This window comes from Watersipora subatra, chromosome 1, assembly GCF_963576615.1.
Source record: "Watersipora subatra chromosome 1, tzWatSuba1.1, whole genome shotgun sequence".
Classification (NCBI taxonomy): Eukaryota; Metazoa; Bryozoa; class Gymnolaemata; order Cheilostomatida; family Watersiporidae; genus Watersipora; species Watersipora subatra.
The window spans coordinates 39,336,201-39,356,789 of NC_088708.1; the positions used below are offsets into that span (position 1 = coordinate 39,336,201).

Sequence of the window (20,589 nt, forward strand, 5' to 3'; positions counted from 1 at the left end):
GGTAGCCGTTGGGCAAAAAACAGTTCGTTATAACAGTGTTGAATTCGAGTTATATAGAGCCATTTATCATTGCGTGGGAACAGACCAAGCAAATCCAGTCGAGTTAACCATGTGTTCGCTAAATCCGAGGGCGAGTTATCCATGTTTCACTGTATTTTATTATAGACTAGTGGAGTACTGCAGTATTATAGTGGAGGACTATTAGAGGTGGCGTTCAATTAAAGGGTGGCACTGTATTTTTCAACCCTTCCCCTATAATGGTGTTCTATTAAAAGTGGCGTTTAAATAATATAATATATATGTATAACATAATATAGTGTATAATATCACATACATGTAAAATATATATCATTTACATAAACAATATACATAAATATATAAAACATAATATATCACACATTATATAAAATGTTATACATATATTATATAAATATGATATACATATTTATATAATATATGTATTATGTAATATATACTACATAAATATATACTACATAATATAGGTATATATTATCTAGTGCATATATATTGTGTAATACATATTTTATTATAAAGTGTATATATTATATATTATATATAATACAGTATATATATTAAATAGCAAGATTGAGTGTTTCAGCTCAAAACTTTCATTCGTCCTTGGAAATGAAAGTCTCAAAATGTTTTGTTTGAATGCCAAATTGTTTGAGATCTACAACATTTTTTATCGTATCGTGTCTAAACACCAACTGTCCTTCATAAAATTCGGGCCTCTTTTACGTATATACTACCAATCGCGGATCAAACTTGCTCGGACACGGAGAAACGAACGAAAGGCCGTGTCGACCATAGTCCGTGTTCGGTTAACAATGACGTTTTGTTAGCTCAATATAAGAATATACATGTGCATGTATACAGTAATTAATATAATTTCATGAGTACAATTTAAATATAATTCACATACTACAGTTAATACACAAACAACACTTAACATTAATGAAACGATAAGAATGAAAGTGTTATCGTGTGTTCTTTTAGCTGCGGTATTTCTTTGTAGAGCGATGGCTATCGGTTTCATTACATCAAAAAGTAAGAACTATTCAATAGATGGTAAAAATATACATGTACAAAGCAATATGTTTATAATAATTATGATCAATCAAGCTCAAAATTCTTAGAATATATAACTTTGGTATTTTAGAGCTGTTTGTGTCACTTTTGTTTACAAAAACTACATGCATATCACTATTAAAATGTTGTATTTAAATCGTTTACACCAGGTGAAAATTCAATTTAAAAATAGTTTTATTAATTTTATATATACCAAGTAGCTAGCACTTGTGTAGTGAAATCATCACCAAATGCTCATTATTTTACTGTCTCGTGTCTCGAGTCTCGAATTTTTACAAGACAGTGTCTCGAGTCTCGTCTCAAACTTAAAAAACCTGTCTCGTTCCACCTCTAATGTTATGTATGTAGCTGTGCTGCAGCTGCCCATCATTATAACTTTTGGAGATCGTCCACAAGAATATTTTTTCAAATATTGAAGAACAATCTCGAAAAAGATACATGTTAATACACAGCTCCGCAAATACACGACTCTGATTACACATGAAACACATGACTTACTACATATGCACATATGAAACACATGACTTACTACAAATGCACATATGAAACACATGACTTACCACATATCCATGTATGAAACACATGACTTACTACATATGCACATATGAAACACATGACTTACTACATATGCACATATGAAACACATGACTTACTACATATGCACGTATGAAACACATGATTTACTACATATGCACGTATGAAACACATGACTTACTACATATGCACGTATGAAACAGATGATTGTATTAAAACACTACAAATAGATGAATACTCTATACTAACTTATAGAGCTCTCCCAGCTGTCCCTCTAGACTCTGTATGTCCTCGAACAACTCGCACTTGTCTGTCCAAACATGCAGCTCCCTAGCGAGCTCTGGCACAATCAAAAATGTCCGCCAGCCTCTCATCTTCTTCGATTTGAGAATATCACCAAATATATGGTCCCCAACATAGAGAACATCACAACCTCTCGCACCAATCATATCCGAAAAAACATCACAAGACCCTACAAGTAAAATTATACTAAGATGTATACTGTTACTACAAGTATATATTAAATGTATACTGTTGCTACAAGTATATATATATATCAAGATGTGTACTATTACTACAAGTATATATTAGATGTGTACTGTTACTACAACTATATATTAAGATGTGTACTGTTGCTACAAGTATATGTATTAAGATGTGTACTGTTACTACAACTATATATTAGATGTATACTGTTACTATAAGTATATATATTAAGATGTTCCTACAAATCTTTACAATAGAAGCCATGCCTGTCTGAAGTCACTGGAGGGTGGGATAAAGGATTACGTCATATGGAATTTGAACAAACGACATTCGGCTTAAGAGTCATCACTCTAACGCCTGCACTTACGAGTCATCACTCTAGCATCTGTATTTACGAGTCGTCACTCTAACACCTGTATTTACGAGTCATGACTCTAACACCTGCAAATACGAGTCGTCACTCTAACACCTGTATTTACGAGTCGTCACTCTAACACCTGTATTTACGAGTCGTCACTCTAACACCTGTATTTACGAGTCGTCACTCTAACACCTGTAATTACGAGTCGTCACTCTAACACCTGTACTTACGAGTTGTCACTCTAACACTTGTACTTACGAGTCGTCACTATAACACCTGTACTAATTGACCGCTTTACAGCGTCTCTGAATAATTATGCAGAGACTCTGCGCTTGAGCAGCACTCCTGAACTGCCACACTACTAGTATATATAAAAAGTGTATTGAAATTAAAACTATTTTAATGGTGACTAAATATGAAATGAGATAACAAATTAGCATTCAATGAGGTGATTAATAAGATGCGTAAATATATACGATATATGTCTACCTGTCAGTGCTGATATGTATTCTTGGAAGATAGCTTCAAAACCATTTTATCAATAACCAAGCTACTGACAACCTCAAAGACAGGAAATGAAATAGAGGAAAGTAACCAAAGTCAAAAATATCAATGATGTTATCTTAAAAGGTCACATATTGTGACCGAGTATATAATAGAACATGTGATGTTATTTCCTTCCAATTTTCAATTCTAGCCAGACATGTAGATAAAATCCTGTTGACAACCTGGTCTCTCACTCACACAACCATCTATTAAGTTGAGAATCACATACGGTAATTCCGTGACCTCTCTTGGCCAATAAAGACTCCTGAAGCTAACAGGAAGGATATTCACGCAATTGATTGCAAAAGATTGTAGCAAGAAATTTGTATTTCCAACAACACAATGTTCCGACAAGGCAACAAGATACAACTAGCCATGACTACCCTATTCAAGAGTGACTGTTACACACGACAAGGCAAGTCATAAATATCTCCAGTCATATCTGGCTTGCAAAGGCCTGTACAGGTGCAGGGGTGGCAGGGGTGGCACTGCGAATGGAATCAAGTGATGAGGATGTGAGGAAGAAGATGAGGATGTGAGGATGTGAAGAGAATGTGAGGAAGCAGGATGAGAGGGTCTCTCAGAGCTCTATGATTTGCCGTGTGCTGAGAATAAAAGTGAAAATTCTTGAAGCGATGACTGACAATAATTTACTATTATGCTCATTCCTATATAAAATTGGAGTACAGTGCACCCTCCGGATACCATCACCCTGATATACAGTGCACCCTCAGGATACCATTACCCTGATATACAGTGCACCCTCAGAATACCATTACCCTGATATACAGTGCACCCTCAGGATACCATTACCCTGATATACAGTGCACCCTCAGGATACGATTACCCCGCATACAGTGCACCCTCACGATACGATTACCCTGATATACAGTGCACCCTCAGGATACCATTACCCTGATATACAGTGCACCCTCAGGATACCATTACCCTGATATACAGTGCACCCTCAGGATACCATTACCCTGATATACAGTGCACCCTCAGGATACGATTACCCCGTATACAGTGCATCCTCAGGATTCGATTACCCTGATATGCGATTTGTTCACCTTACGAAGTTGAACATGGTGAGGTTTTCAACTCATCACACAAATTTGATTTCACCATATGAATTCAAGAAATTTTTTGCCCTAGTTCAAATTTGGCAGTCGATGTGCTTATTACGTACATCGAAATAGCAAAGACGCCGAAATGCGGTTCGCCGAAAACATTTTCACAACATTTGGAAAAGACACGGTGACCTATTTCTCTCAGGTCAGCATTCCAAGTGGGAAATTTTGTGAAAAGTACATAAGCGAGAGCAAATATTCATTTTTAGCGTTGTACTCCATTTTACTATAAACTTTTATTCAACATCTATATATATATTTCTCAAAGTATGTGTGTATGCAAATATGTATGTGTCATTCCAACTATAACTATTAAAATCTTGATTTGAAATTCCGCATTCTGATGAATTTGAACTCACGACGAATGTATCAACAAGTTTCTTACCAAGTTTCATAACAAGTTTTCTTAGTTCGCTCTACCACTGAGCTACAATGGCATAGTAATTAGATATGTTTTCATATACGACATAAACCATGGGCCTGCTAATTATTTCAGCCTTGCGTCCACGAGATACAATGCTTCTGTTCGAAAATATTTTGGGACCTAAGTATATGCAACGCAATGCTTATACGTCTTTTTTCGTTAGAGCTAATTTATTCGGCCCCACGATATCGACAATAATTTATCACAAACTGAAAACTCGGTTATCAATCAAAGATTTTGAGGTTTGTTTGTCTCGGATCTCGAACATAAATTCGAGAGCTTGCACATTAAAATTGGAACAGCTCCGGCAACAGCATGAAAACACGGAGAAGCAATTTACGCTTCATATATTCTTTACAAAAAGGGAGGAACCATCTTGGACAAAGAGATTTACCGAATAGATTTGCTAGAAAAATAGCCCCTCCAGTCGAGTTACCCTAAGTTGTTTTGGAGGATGAGTCTCTTTTAAAGATGTGAAGTAAGGGTGCTATTGCTGTTTATATTTTCTTTTTCCTACAATTTTTGATGTAACTAACCTGTTGCATTTTTTTCCTGTTTCATTATCAATTTCTGCAATTTTTGTCATTGTATCTTAACCTTCAATGCTTTTGATGTTTGGAGAGCAAAACATACAGAATTTTTACTTTTGTTTTCCTTTTCCATCATCATAAATAGAAAACCTTTCATTAAAATTAAACACGATATACACCATATCTACTCGTTATTATTTAAAGTATGCAGTATACAGTACGTACAGCTTATGGTGTATAATGTAAAATGCTTTACCGAAGTTGTTTTCTCGCTTTGAAATGAATTAAAATGATTCATTCATTCTAATGGGAAAAATTGTTTAATGTGACGAACAACTCGGTTTTCGAACCGAGATTTCACTGTATGTTAATAAAAAATATACATCGTTGAAAGTTATGAAATTTTAAATTTACAGTCGTTTGAAACCGTGACAATTGTTTTATTTCTTTTGAATTTAGTTGTCCTGAACAAAACCTTTTCCTCATGATACGAAGTTTGAAAGTTGCAGTTGTTTGACAAAATTTGAAAACATTTACAGTTGACTTTATTTTCTCTTTTAATTTATTTCAACTACACAAAACACTTCTCTCATGATGTGTGGTTGGAAAGTTAGAATGGCAAATGTTGTTATATGTTAAATGCAGATCAATTTTCTGCCCAAAGAATTTTTTATTACCCAGGCAACGCCGAGTAGCGCAGCTAGTACGTATATAACTACAATAATCTATATTTAATTCGTTAGCTATGGAATCGGAGACTGATATAAATGTTACAGGACGAAGGAAAAAATGATCTCATGATAAAAAAAGTTGGAGATCACAAATAAATAAGAAGACACCTGTATCATTAATATTGCCAAAGAATATGGTTGCAACCAATCAAAAAATTGCAACTATTATTGAGAACAAGAAAACCATTAAAACAAGCAAAGCAAGCAAAGGGAGGAGCAGCCGACGGCGACGTGAATGAGTTGGAGGCCATGCACAGGATCAGCAGTCAAGAGGAGCAACAATTTAGTGGCGGGAAGTATAGTCATGAGAGGTACATGAGTTATTTTACAGAAATTTTGAGAAGGCTTGAGAAAGACTCAATTGGATAGATTTTTTTCAAAAGATGTGTCCAAAAGCACAGATGATAACAGTGAATCTAACTAAAAGCACAGATGATAACAGTGAATCTAACTAAAAAGCTAAAGATGAAAGCACTTCAAGTGTTTAATTTACTGATGTGGACTGGTACATAAAAACAATACTGCACAATGCATGTATAATGTATATCATTAATTGATCTTCTTTGTGTGGCATGTTTTACATGTTTTATTCATTTCATGTTTTAGTTTATTTCCTGTTTTATTTATTTCATTTTGAATTTATGTTTTAGTTTCTTGTTTAACCATGTCTTCGCAGGCGGGCCTGTTTTCTACTACGTAAATACAAATCATCTTATGTATGTAAAGCATATACAACTAGCCACTGAAGATAGTTGATGCATCCACATTACTTTCTAGAACTTGCTAAAACCCTGCCCTCTAGGGCATAAATACGTACAAACCTCTGTATGTATGGTTACATACATACATTCTTGTGCACATTTCATACAAGACAAACTACAACTTCTGGATCCTTTTACAAGCGTTAACTAGCTAGCAATCGTCTGCCTTGCACCAGCATTTACAGCAAGCATCTTCTTCAATAAATGATCAAATAGGCTATCTTCTACATTGCACCAAGTTAAGCTTGTTGCCTTAGAGCACCCCTCCACCAACAGGAAAGCTGTCTCTTCCTGGTCATGTCAGTTTTTCAGAACCGAAAAGTGGTTAGCTTTGTGTTTTAAAATCAGTAGAAAAACTGGAGTAAACAGAAGTAAGTTAACTATTGCCTGGGCTCATCTCCATCAGCCTCAACAGAAGTAAGTTTACTATTGCCCTGGGCTCATCTCTATCAGCCTCAACAGAAGTAAGTTTACTATTGCCCTGGGCTCATCACTATCAGCCTCAACAGAAGTAAGTTTACTATTGCCCTGGGCTCATCACTATCAGCCTCAACAGAAGTAAGTTTACTATTGCCCTGGGCTCATCTCTATCAACCTCAACAGAAGTAAGTTTACTATTGTCCTGGGCTCATCTCCATCAGGCTCAACAGAAGTAAGTTTACTATTGCCCTGGGCTCATCACTATCAGCCTCAACAGAAGTAAGTTTACTATTGCCCTGGGCTCATCACTATCAGCCTCAACAGAAGTAAGTTTACTATTGCCCTGGGCTCATCACTATCAGCCTCAACAGAAGTAAGTTTACTATTGTCCTGGGCTCATCTCTATCAGCCTCAACAGAAGTAAGTTTACTATTGTCTTGGGCTCATCTCTATCAGCCTCAACAGAAGTAAATCAACTCGTCTCCAAGCATGATTAGAGGGAGTAAAAGTGCATTGTTGGACTCATAGTGCTCAGCTACAGCTACTAACGATACTTGTTAGCAAGGACTTGTTACAAAATAGAGTAATATTAATAATCCTTATCATAACTTCTCATTTTAAGGAATAAAACTTTTGAAAAAAATGAAAACAATTCAAACCACCTTAAAGTTGGCTGGTTCTCCGATGTTTTGAAGGACTTAGTTTATTTAGATAGTCTACTTAGATATTTAGTCTAAAGTCTTCTAATAAGAACAAAGATGATCTTAAAACTGTACTGACCCCCTTCCCAAGTGAAAATAAAACTAAACTTGATGACTGAGATGAAATGTGTTAAATTTTATTCGATTTCAATGATCTACGGAATTATATTACATGAATTCTTTTCATGAGAGAACTAGAACACGCCTCCAGAGAACTTACCTCCAGAGTAGATCGAGTGCTTCTCTAAAGGTCCGATGGGAGATCCTATCTTCAAGCCCGAATTATTGTCATTAACCTGTCTGAGTGGAGTTCCAGTCCCAAAGTAACGAGGTTTGCATGCATCCACCACTATGTAATCAAAGTAGGACTTCCACGATCTCTTTTCATCACTCAGTATATATGTCATTACAGCCTGATGAGAGGTAAAAAGATGGTAAACAACTTGTTAAAAAATGTTCAAGTCTGCTGACGGTTACTACGCAAACACGGAGTTACATTCACCCATTATTCATTAGCGAAATCATTGATTGTGATCAAGTGATTGACCTCTTGTAATTGGTTCCATGATGTCTCACTGTATAGACTATGTAATAACTGTATAGACCGCGACAACTGTGTCAAAGTCGGTGGAGGTTTTTGCCACCGACTAATGCCCACTTTTACAGATCTCCAAAGTGTGCATTTTTAGTTTGCACTTTTATACATTTTTTGAAAAATAATTTATAATAAAATGTTACCTGTAACCCTTTGTTACCATATTTCTTTCCTTTTGATGGTAAGACTGCTTTTTGGCAGCATTTTATTGACAGGAATGATCATAACAATTGCATCACAACAATTGTATCGACTCAATTTGCATCAACATTCACTGAACTACCATCAGATTATAGAAGAGTTTTTATCAGCCTAGTGTTCCAAACTTTTTTCCATCAAACCAGTGTCTAACACATATACAGTGGACAGCCATAAGGTGCATATATACAGTGGACAGCCATAATATCCATAGATGTATCCATAGATGTACTAAGTTTATCAACCTAAGCGTTTTCCAGAGATGTACTAAGTCTATCAACCTAAGAGTTATCCATAGATGTACTAAGTATATCAACCTAAGAGTTATCCATAGATGTACCAAGTATATCAACCTAAGAGTTATCCATAAATGTACCAAGTATATCAACCTAAGAGTTACCCATAGATGTACTAAGTATATCAAACTAAAATTTATCCTTAGATGTACTAAGTATATCAACCTAAGAGTTATCCATAGATGTACTAAGTATATCAACCTAAAAGTTATCCATAGATGTACTAAGTATATCAACCTAAGAGTTATCCATAAATGTACTAAGTATATCAACCTAAGAGTTATCTATAAATGTACTAACAATATCAACCTAAGAGTTATCCATAGATGTACTAAGTATATCAACCTAAGAGTTATCCATAAATGTACTAAGTATATCAACCTAAGAGTTATCCATAAATGTACTAACAATATCAACCTAAGAGTTATCCATAGATGTACCAAGTACATCAAACTAAGCATCTACAATACCAACTATAAGCGTACTGTACTGCCCAGTAAATGTGTAAAAGTTAAGAACTTACGTCCGAGTAGTCAAATTCACTGTTGGTGAGGAGGAAGGTTTGTATGCCGTTGTCTCGGAGTCTCCCAAGAAACAGACCGAGTCTGCTGTCCTTGACCACATAGCGCTCAAGGTTAGCCATCACTGCTTTCTTCAAATTGCCCTGCAGAAACCGACATCCCACTTAGACCAGCCATAGAGATTGGAGATAACGAGAGCGGTGTGTATGCTAAAGGGTTGGCCACATAGCACATACTAACCATGTGCATATCTTGGTGAAAGTAATGAAAATTTATGAGATCATACAGGTTGAAGTTGAACACAAAAAATAAATTTTGTTCTAGCTATTTCCTGTGCTACATTCGAGAGATTCTATTTGCTGCCTTTTGAATCACAATTGAATCTATTGTTTGTCATGAAATCACACAAATACTTTGACCACTAGTATGAAGTTGTCTTACTAACAGCAGCATGAGCAGCTGGCTGAACCAAAGTACCATAAATATGACCAAATGGTTCAGTTGCAGGCCTTTATGCTTCGACTACTTTGGTTGTTTTTCACATCTACAACCTCTGACATTAGAAGCTGTGGTTTAACTTTCGTGTGGTTACCCCTTTATGCAAACAGAAAAACAGCAATTTTCTACCCTTTATAGACTAGATAAAGCCCTGTCATATACAACCTCCCCAACACTAAATCTTCAGTCAATGTAGTCCCTTTATAGACTAGATAAAGCCCTGTCATATACAACCTCCCCAACACTAAATCTTCAGTCAATGTAGTCCCTTTATAGACTAGATAAAGCCCTGTCATATACAACCTCCCCAACACTAAATCTTCAGTCAATGTAGTCCCTTTATAGACTAGATAAAGCCCTGTCATATACAACCTCCCCAGCAGTAAGCTCTAGCATATACTCCGCTATAACAAAAGCATGCAATCTAATGTCAGGCTGCTAACTGTTGCTCTCATTGATGATATACACATGAGGCCTCGCAGACTTGCCTCAATCTTGAGCAAAACAAGACCCGAGGTTAAGACGAGTAGAAATCAAAAACCAGCCATGTCAAGGATACTCACAGCATTCCTTACCTTCATGTGAACCCACTCATTAGCCTTCCTCACATCCTGTTGAATAGACCTCCACGACATGTAGAGATCATCGTGTTTGATCCCCTGGCAATGTTTGGTGTAGCTGGGGTCATTGGAGAAGTAGTCAACGATCAAGGCCAACAGATAAGTCTCTGAGGAAAGAGGGAGAAAAGAGGTAGAGAGCTGATGAGAGAGAACTGATATTAACATGCTCTGATGAAAATTACAGCAATTCAATGTGTTGGTAACAATACTCCTTAGTTTAAAGGGTCACAGGGTCACTCGCATCAAATGCAACAGATCTTTTTGTATCATTTGAGATTTTGTTTGTCGTATTAAGTGATCTGACTACCAGGATGTTACAATATTAAAATTAACACAACTTGATCGCCGTTAAAACTCCCAAAAATGAAAAAAATGAGGTCAATAGTTGCACTTCCTGTTTGTCCCTCTCGTTATGACATCGGCTATTGCGTTCAAGTTGCAGTGTTACCCGCCTCTGCTGATATTGTATTTTCTCATGATTGTTGGAACAAAACTTAAAATTTAGCCTCAGCTACATTGCTATAGATGTTTCAAATGATTTAAAAATAGGTCAGAACTTGTCCTAGTGTTTTCCTCTAAATATACTGTGTAAACACTTGTCAACAACTTGTCAATATTTATCAATTGTAAACAACTATGTTTAGGCATATTTATTTCTTCCGAGTATATAAACTGCAATCTTAAAATGCGACTAGAGGCGGGATCTGACCACCATTATGTTTCAAGGTTAAAATCGATATAACACGATTGCAGCCAAGTTATATCGATTTGAATCTTGAAACTTCCTGACATTTTTTCCGCCACACGATATCAACAAAAATTTCTCTTGAAATTCAAATTTGGCAGTCAGTATGCTGAATACGTCAAAATAACGAAGATGCCGATATGCTATTTGCTAAATCCCTCTCAGAACGACTGAAAGAGATAAGGTGCTCGCGCTCAAGTTAAGAATTGTTCTTTCCAAATTATAGTGAAAACAAAACCGGAAACAGATAAAATTTTAGACGACAAAATTAGGTGATAGATAAATAGGGTGATAAAATTTTAGACGATAAAATTAGGTGATAGGTAAATAGGGTGATAAAATTTTAGACGATAAAATTAGGTGATAGGTAAATAGGGTGATAAAATTTTAGACGATAAAATTAGGTGATAGGTAAATAGGGTGATAAAATTTTAGACGATGACAAAGCTTGTTTTGTTTCAACAAAAGATATGAAAACAGAAAACAAAAGAAATAATGATGAGGCCCAAACTGCGCAGTAGCATTGCTAGTCAAGGCGCTGGGCCACAAGTTAACAGCGAGCAGCCAGAAACTATTTAGTCACCGCCCAACAGGTACAGCTTGAGGGCACGTCTAAAAGTGGGCCCACTCACAACCCTACACAGTTCATCAGGCAGAGCGTTCCATTGTGCTGACTGCTGGTATGACATTCTGTGATGACCCGAAGCAGATTTAGAGGGAAGTAGCTTTAGATTTAAGAAAGAGCAGCGAGTGGGATATTGATGAATGCGATGTGATTTAAGGCTGTAGAATAATTGATGAGACGCGATGAGAGTTCGAAATTTATAGAGTTTATTCACAGTCAAAATTGAAGATTTTTGAAGAAGTGGGCGAGTGTGTTGTGATTTAGGTTTAGTTTAGTTGAAGTTTAGTAAAATACATACTAAAACTTAGCTTTAACTAGTATGTGTTTAGTAAGCTAAATTCATCTAAGCTAAATTTAACGTCTATTTTATACGTCTGTCCGGAATGTAAGAACTCCCTACTGTAGGCTATATACTACACATAGTACATTGTAGTGTTACATTTTAAAGAATAGAGAAAGCATAATATTATTATGCTTTATTATTTATCTTGAGGTGTTGACTGATGTTCTAAAAAAAAATCAAGGAGATTGACCAACCAGAAGCTGAGATATAGCCAGCCAAACACAGGTCTACCAAAAAACAAAAGTGTTTTGGTAATCATCAATATGTGACGTATGAAATCGACTTGTTTGCCATTGGCCAATTAAGCCAACTAATGCGCTCTCCTATAACAATCACGGCGTTTTAATTGGTTTAATCCCTGGAAGTATAGAACAATCAAATTGAGCCTAACAATCATTGCTCTGAGAATTCCGAACCAGTCCCTCTGACCTGTAGATTAGTTTTAGAATAAAATAATTACACGCATCTATTATTTCGCAACATTCTGCTATCACTTTCTACAAATTATATTAGTTACATCATTTACTCTATACGCAGTTATATTATCACTATTTTGTATAATATGCATTATGATTATTATATTAATCATAAAAAATAATCATAGATAAGATAATAGATCAATAGAAAAATCAAATGAAAAGTTATCGTTTTCTTTTCTTACAGCAAGAGCAGCACGGTCAAGTTTTTCTTTTTAAGATTATGGCTGTAGTGAACTTACAGTCTGTTAATAGTGACGATAATCATGAAAATCAACTGAATGCTGCAGTAGATACACAGTAGAAAAATGATGATTGAACAAAAATTTACATTCCCATTTCTTATTCTAAACGAACTGCAATCGCGGATGTCGCATATAGACTATACACGCGCCGTTCGTTGAACAGAGGATTTTCGGAGCATATCCGTGGAGATCGAGTTAAAATTTGAAGCCCAATAGTCAAAATCTGCTCTTATGTTTTGAAAAATCACGGCGAGGGGTTGTGGGCAAATGCCTTTACCACACAATGTTTGCCTGATTTTCTTGAGAAACCAGAGCTAGTCTGTAAATTATTTACTATCGCGAGAAGCGTTTCACATCTCGTAGCCAAAACAATCATTATACGTAACGGCGGTAAGATTGCGCAACTCCGGCACATGAACATTAAGTCGATTTTATACGTCACAGTTTTCGGGATTTTCGAAGGGTTTTCCTCTGATTCTTTATTAGGTAGACCTGTGCTTGGCTGGCTATATCTCAGCTTCTAGTGGGCCAATCTCCTTGATTCTTTTTTTAGTCAACATCAGTCAACACCTCAAGATAACTAATAAAGCATAATAATATTATGCTTTCTCTATTCTTTAATGCAGATAGTAACCACTTAATACAATAAACTTACTGTAGGTAATTATACCTAGTTACTAAGGTTAATATGGTATTTTGTTGGCAATTTTTAATATGTACAGTATGCATATGAAATTTTTATGATTTTTATCAGGTGTTTGCATTAGATAATTACTATGGGTTTCTATACCCCTTAAAATGCTAACACCGGAATGAATTAAAATCACATGGTGTGAGTCCACTGAATATTCATCCATATAGTTAGCCACTTTCTAGGAAAGTATTTTTGTTAGCCATAAATTATTCACCAGCTCAAAGCATTCTGTGAATTATGTTCGATGTTGAGCAAATGATTGCATTCATTCGAAAAACATCTTTGGTTTTAATAGTTTATAAAAGTATTTGACCAGAGATAGAGCGGAGAACAACACTCTACTAGTTGCGAGTAAATAAAGATCGTGCGTTTTCAAGAAGGGAAGTTTCCTGAAAAACAATTGCGCCATTGCATCATCCAAATGAAGTTACATTTATCTCAGAACTAAACAAGTAGCGAATTTACAGCAATGATAGCTTTTCAATGATATAGAAATTGACCAATGGACTGAAATCTAGTGAATTCCCATTCATCTGGTGAGTTACCATTCATCTGGTGAGTTACCATTCACCTGGTGAGTTACCACTCATCTGGTGAGTTACCATCAGTAACTATATCAGTTGCTAAATGGTTTGCATGGAATGGTATTATGGTGCCTTACAGTGCCTCGCATTGCGTGTTTGCAACTCGAGTTGATCAACTCGAGTTGCACAACTCGAGTTGTGAACGCGCAACACGACTTTTCAAAAGTAAGGTGCAATATATTGGTATTACGGTAGCATAACCGTAGATATGGTTATATTAACGATGGTACATAAAGAGGCACCCGTTAGCTAATAGAAATTAAACTATGTGTGTACTGTAAAACTAGAACTAATAGCGAATTATTAGAATTATACTGTGCCGAGTTTGCAACTCGAGTTGTACAACTCGAGTTGCAGAACTCGAGTTGTACAACTCGAGTTGTACAACTCTAGTTCACCAAAATCCAGGCCGAGTTCTTTCAACAGCAACTCGAGTTCAACAACTCGGCTTGAGAACATCTCATCATTTTATTTTCTCTAGCAATATTTTCTATATACGGAATTTATTTTGGTGCATCATTAAACGCCGTTGAGATAATTTCTATGTTCATTTTCGGTGTTCATTCAGTTTATTGTCAGATTCTAGAGAGATGACCCTTTTTTCAAATGAAAAAGAAGTTGCCCAGCTGGCTGCGAATTTCTTTTTCCCAAACAGGTTTGCATACGGCAGTAAAATTTTGGCTCATGATTGGCGTTAGTAATTGAGTTTTAGTAACCAAAACTTACATCATTACATTAGAAATCAATAGTTATAATTAGAAAGGAACACAAAATTCTAAATAACGTAACAAAACTGATATTATCATTCAAAAAGTGCTGTTAAAACGTAAGAGGCGCTCACTTAAAACTCATTAATTAAAGCCATTTTGAATAAAATTTTGGAATTTTGTGTTCCTCTCTAATTATAACTATTGACTTTCAATGTAATGATGTAGGTTTTGATTACTAAAACTCAATTACTAAAGCCAATCATGAGCCCAAATTTTACTGCCGTATGTAAACCTGTTTGGGAAAAAAATTTTTGCTGCTCAGTTCTCATATAGATTGTTTTTAGTTTGCTTTTTACATTCTACAATTGTTTTTGTCTCTTTAAATTTATAGAAATGAATATGCGCAAATCTCGCCAATATATATAATTTAAATATGTATACATATTTAAATTATTATTATTAAATTTCTGTAAATGAAACACCCCAATTACTCACTTTGCTTTCTTTACGAACCCGTGTTAGTTTTGCGTAACGCAACTCGAGTTCATCAAAAACCCAGGCCGAGTTGTACAACACGGCAACTCGAGTTGTACAACTCGAGTTGTGAACGCGCAAGGCGAGGCACTGTAAGGCGCCATAATGGTATTCCATGCATGTATTCCGTGGTATTCAAATGACGTTGCTATAATAATTGGACCCGAGTAATAATTCTGTTGCTAACAGAATTATTACTAGTCTTGTGAGTGAAGCTAATGACAAAAACGGATGAAAACAAATATGGCGTTTACTTTAAATGACAATGTGGGACTCACTGTGAAAGTGATTTCATTGGCTACTCAAATTGTGGAAAATCGGTCTATAATCAGCCATTGAACAGGCAATGCCGATAAACTTCACCATAGACAAAATCGATCTTGGACTCGTTTGCTTTGTTCACACGATGCAATTCTCGGTGATGAAAAAATCGGCCAGAGAACCGACTTGAAAATGGGCTGGAGTGAATGCAGCATTAGTTACTGTAAAACCTCTATTTGAACGCCATCTCTATATGACCGCCACTATTGAAGAAGGTTGAAAAATAGAATGCCACCCTTTAATTGAACCAACCACTATTTGACCACCACTTTGGCATTGATCTTTCCGAACCCATAATATCAACTGATCAGTAGAAAAGTGTCCACAAAATCGTACTAATAATGACTCGGTTACATCAATAAAAATTAATTTTCTCGTTGTCCAACGGCAAGACTTTCCATTTTTTCCCATTAAAACTTTGAAAGTAACATCATAGAAATAATTAATAAATGTATCAGGCTAATAGTAGTTCCTTGTTTAACGCGGTCTTTCTACTTCGATGTATGTAAACCGTGAAAAACGGTTTACATTTACGATGGTAGATAAACCACTAGCTTTAGACTAAAAGTTCTACTTAATGCGCATGCGGCTAAAAGACTATCCATTGTGTGAGATGCAATGCGTAAAAGTTTTGCTCTGCTAAAAAAATTGTTTGGACACTAATATCGACTAGTTCAGCAGTGCGGAAGATGAGTAGAGGTCAGAAGACATTGTGGAAAGTATTGAACAACCAAAAGATGTTCGTTCCATCAAAAAGCAACTACCAGAACACAACTGGCTGAGCAAACGATGCAAATATTTTCGCTTTAAAAATGTTAATTTTTGTTTCTGCATGTAATATAAGTATGGTTCTTTTACGTGACTTGTTCGTAAACATAAACTTGTAGTATTTGATAGATTTTAATTATTATGTAACTTATAAATTTGCAGATTAGCATATTGTTTGATAGCATCATCGTGATTATCTTAACTCGGCTTACAATGGATCGACGCTCGTAACTCCTCTTCTATTGCACATAAAAAGCTAGTTTTTACTGCAAACTGTGAGTGCAATGAGCTTTTATGCAACATTGCTAAATATAACAACCAAATAAAGATATGCCTTCAAATTTAGAATGAAATAAAAATTGAAAGCTCCAACAAATTAAAAAGCAGGACACAGGCTAAAATATAACTGCGGGTTAATAGCAAGCAATAAATATCAACTAGTAGAGAATGTCTGAAATGTCACAAATAATGTCGACCTAGCCAGTATGGATGCTTAACCATGAGTCTCGTATATTGTTTATCATTTCTCTGTAAGACATGAAAATAAATCCCCTTCAGTTTTAGGGAAAATAGATTTCATAAATGTATTTGTAAATTATAAAATGAAATTTTTTTAGTGAGAATACTTTATTTGTGTATCATAGCTATAATATAGTTAATACTGGATAAGAAGGAAAGTTGAATGACATTTGGTTGATGAGATCGAATTAACAGCCGTTTAAGAAGATGGTGATACTGGTGGAAGGTGGTGATACTGGTGGAAGGTATTAATACTGGTGGAAGGTGGTAATACTGGTGGAAGGTGGTGATACTGGTGGAAGGTGGTGATACTGGTGGAAGGTGGTAATACTGGTGGAAGGTGGTAATACTGGTGGAAGGTGGTGATACTGGTGGAAGGTGGTGATACTGGTGGAAGGTGGTGATGCTGGTGGAAGGTGGTAATACTGGTGGAAGGTGGTAATACTGGTGGAAGGTGGTGATACTGGTGGAAGGTGGTGATACTGGTGGAAGGTGGTAATACTGGTGGAAGGTGGTAATACTGGTGGAAGGTGGTAATACTGGTGGAAGGTGGTAATACTGGTGGAAGGTGGTAATACTGGTGGAAGGTGGTAATGCTGGTGGAAGGTGGTGATACTGGTGGAAGGTGGTAATACTGGTGGAAGGTGGTAATACTGGTGGAAGGTGGTGATACTGGTGGAAGGTGGTAATACTGGTGGAAGGTGGTAATACTGGTGGAAGGTGGTGATACTGGTGGAAGGTGGTAATACTGGTGGAAGGTGGTAATACTGGTGGAAGGTGGTAATACTGGTGGAAGGTGGTAATACTGGTGGAAGGTGGTAATACTGGTGGAAGGTGGTAATACTGGTGGAAGGTGGTGATACTGGTGGAAGGTGGTGATGCTGGTGGAAGGTGGTAATACTGGTGGAAGGTGGTAATACTGGTGGAAGGTGGTGATACTGGTGGAAGGTGGTGATACTGGTGGAAGGTGGTAATACTGGTGGAAGGTGGTAATACTGGTGGAAGGTGGTGATACTGGTGGAAGGTGGTGATGCTGGTGGAAGGTGGTAATACTGGTGGAAGGTGGTAATACTGGTGGAAGGTGGTGATACTGGTGGAAGGTGGTGATACTGGTGGAAGGTGGTAATACTGGTGGAAGGTGGTAATACTGGTGGAAGGTGGTGATACTGGTGGAAGGTGGTAATACTGGTGGAAGGTGGTAATACTGGTGGAAGGTGGTAATACTGGTGGAAGGTGGTAATACTGGTGGAAGGTGGTAATGCTGGTGGAAGGTGGTGATACTGGTGGAAGGTGGTAATACTGGTGGAAGGTGGTAATACTGGTGGAAGGTGGTGATACTGGTGGAAGGTGGTAATACTGGTGGAAGGTGGTAATACTGGTGGAAGGTGGTAATACTGGTGGAAGGTGGTAATACTGGTGGAAGGTGGTGATACTGGTGGAAGGTGGTAATACTGGTGGAAGGTGGTAATACTGGTGGAAGGTGGTAATACTGGTGGAAGGTGGTAATACTGGTGGAAGGTGGTAATACTCTAACTGATCTAATCATCAACTGCTGGTATGTAGCCTAAAACCACTCACCTGGCAAGTTGAAGAAAGTGTCTAAGATGAATATGCGGCTTTCTTCATTTTGAATGAAGCGATTAGGGTAATTGGCCAGCACTTCATTCCTGCATTAGTAAGATTATTCCATGTTATACAAGAAACTCAAAGCTAGAGTAGCTACAGCAGGGAATGCTCAAGTTCGTACAGAGGAACTTACCGAGAGAGAAATTTGAACCCATGAATTGCGAGCAAGATGTTCCCATAAGCATCCACTTTGAGTAGATTTCCATAAAGATTGTCAAACCACAGACCTCTACAAGGCACAGACAGCATTCTACTGTAACTAGCAGTCGCTTACAAATAGACATACACGGGCCTTCATGACCGCTCCATACAACCAATGATATACAGCCCCCATGATGGGGGTTGTATATCATCGATACAACAGACAACCCACTAGTATAAAACAAGAAGTATGCAACACTGGACATCACATATAACATAACCTAGTGACATTACACTTAGTTTAAATAAATATTTAGCAATTCCAACTAACAGGACGAAGGTAAAAACATTTTTACATCAAATATTATATAGTACGGTAAGTTGAATTCTATGGGGGCTAATAAAAGGAATAAGGGCATATCAATGTATGACATTTTATTGAGTTACATATGAAAATTTATCCATTAGTCTAAACAAAAAAGCAGAATATTTATTTGTGATCATGAAACAGCCAAGTCAGTATTTGTATAGCCATCAGGTATAATGTATATGTGTGTACAGTATTTGTATAACCATCGGGTATAATGTATATGTGTGTACAGTATTTGTATAACCATCAGGTATAATGTATATGTACGTACAGTACTTGCATAACCATCAGGTATAATGTATATGTATGTACAGTATTTGTATAACCACCAGGTATAATGTATATGTGCGTACAGTATTTGTATAACCATCAGGTATAATGTATATGTGTGTACAGTATTTGTATAACCATCAGGTATAATGTATATGTGCGTACAGTATTTGTATAACCATCAGGTATAATGTATATGTGCGTACAGTATTTGTATAACCATCAGGTATAATGTATATGTGCGTACAGTATTTGTATAGCCATCAGGTATAATGTATATGTATGTACAATATTTGTATAGCCATCAGGTATAATGTATATGTGCGTACAATATTTGTATAACCATCAGGTATAATGTATATATGCGTTCATTATTTGTATAGCCATCAGGTATAATGTATATGTGCGTACAGTATTTGTATACCATCAGGTATAATGTATATGTGTGTACAGTACTTGTATAACCATCAAGTATAATGTATATGTGCATACAGTATTTGTATAACCATCAAGTATAATGTATATGTGCATACAGTATTTGTATAACCATCAAGTATAATGTATATGTGTGTACAGTACTTGTATAACCATCAGGTATAATGTATATGTGCGTACAGTATTTGTATAACCATCAGGTATAATGTATATGTGTGTACAGTATTTGTATAACCATCAGGTATAATGTATATGTGCGTACAGTATTTGTATAACCATCAGGTATAATGTATATGTGCGTACATTATTTGTATAGCCATCAGGTATAATGTATATGTGCGTACATTATTTGTATAGCCATCAGGTATAATGTATATGTGCGTACAGTATTTGTATACCATCAGGTATAATGTATATGTGTGTACAGTATTTGTATAACCACCAGGTATAATGTATATGTGCGTACAGTATTTGTATAACCATCAGGTATAATGTATATGTGCATACAGTATTTGTATACCATCAGGTATAATGTATATGTGTGTACAGTATTTGTATAACCATCAGGTATAATGTATATGTGCGTACAGTATTTGTATAACCATCAGGTATAATGTATATGTGCGTACAGTATTTGTATAACCATCAGGTATAATGTATATGTATGTACAGTACTTGTATAACCATCAGGTATAATGTATATGTGCGTACAGTATTTGTA

General features: G+C 36.2%; 1 protein-coding gene across 1 annotated transcript in view; it reads right to left on the reverse strand.

Annotated features, from left to right (window-relative positions):
* Window positions 1–20,589, reverse strand: part of LOC137398416 (cytosolic purine 5'-nucleotidase-like) — a 52,964-nt gene that overhangs the window by 6,117 nt on the left and 26,258 nt on the right. Inside the window, exons 6-11 of the mRNA XM_068084525.1 lie at window positions 18,786–18,881; window positions 18,605–18,693; window positions 10,418–10,569; window positions 9,347–9,487; window positions 7,955–8,147; window positions 1,894–2,116 (exon numbers count right to left, since the gene is read on the reverse strand). Of these exons, the coding sequence (XP_067940626.1) occupies window positions 1,894–2,116; window positions 7,955–8,147; window positions 9,347–9,487; window positions 10,418–10,569; window positions 18,605–18,693; window positions 18,786–18,881 (894 nt within the window). The remainder of the gene's footprint in view (window positions 1–1,893; window positions 2,117–7,954; window positions 8,148–9,346; window positions 9,488–10,417; window positions 10,570–18,604; window positions 18,694–18,785; window positions 18,882–20,589) is intronic.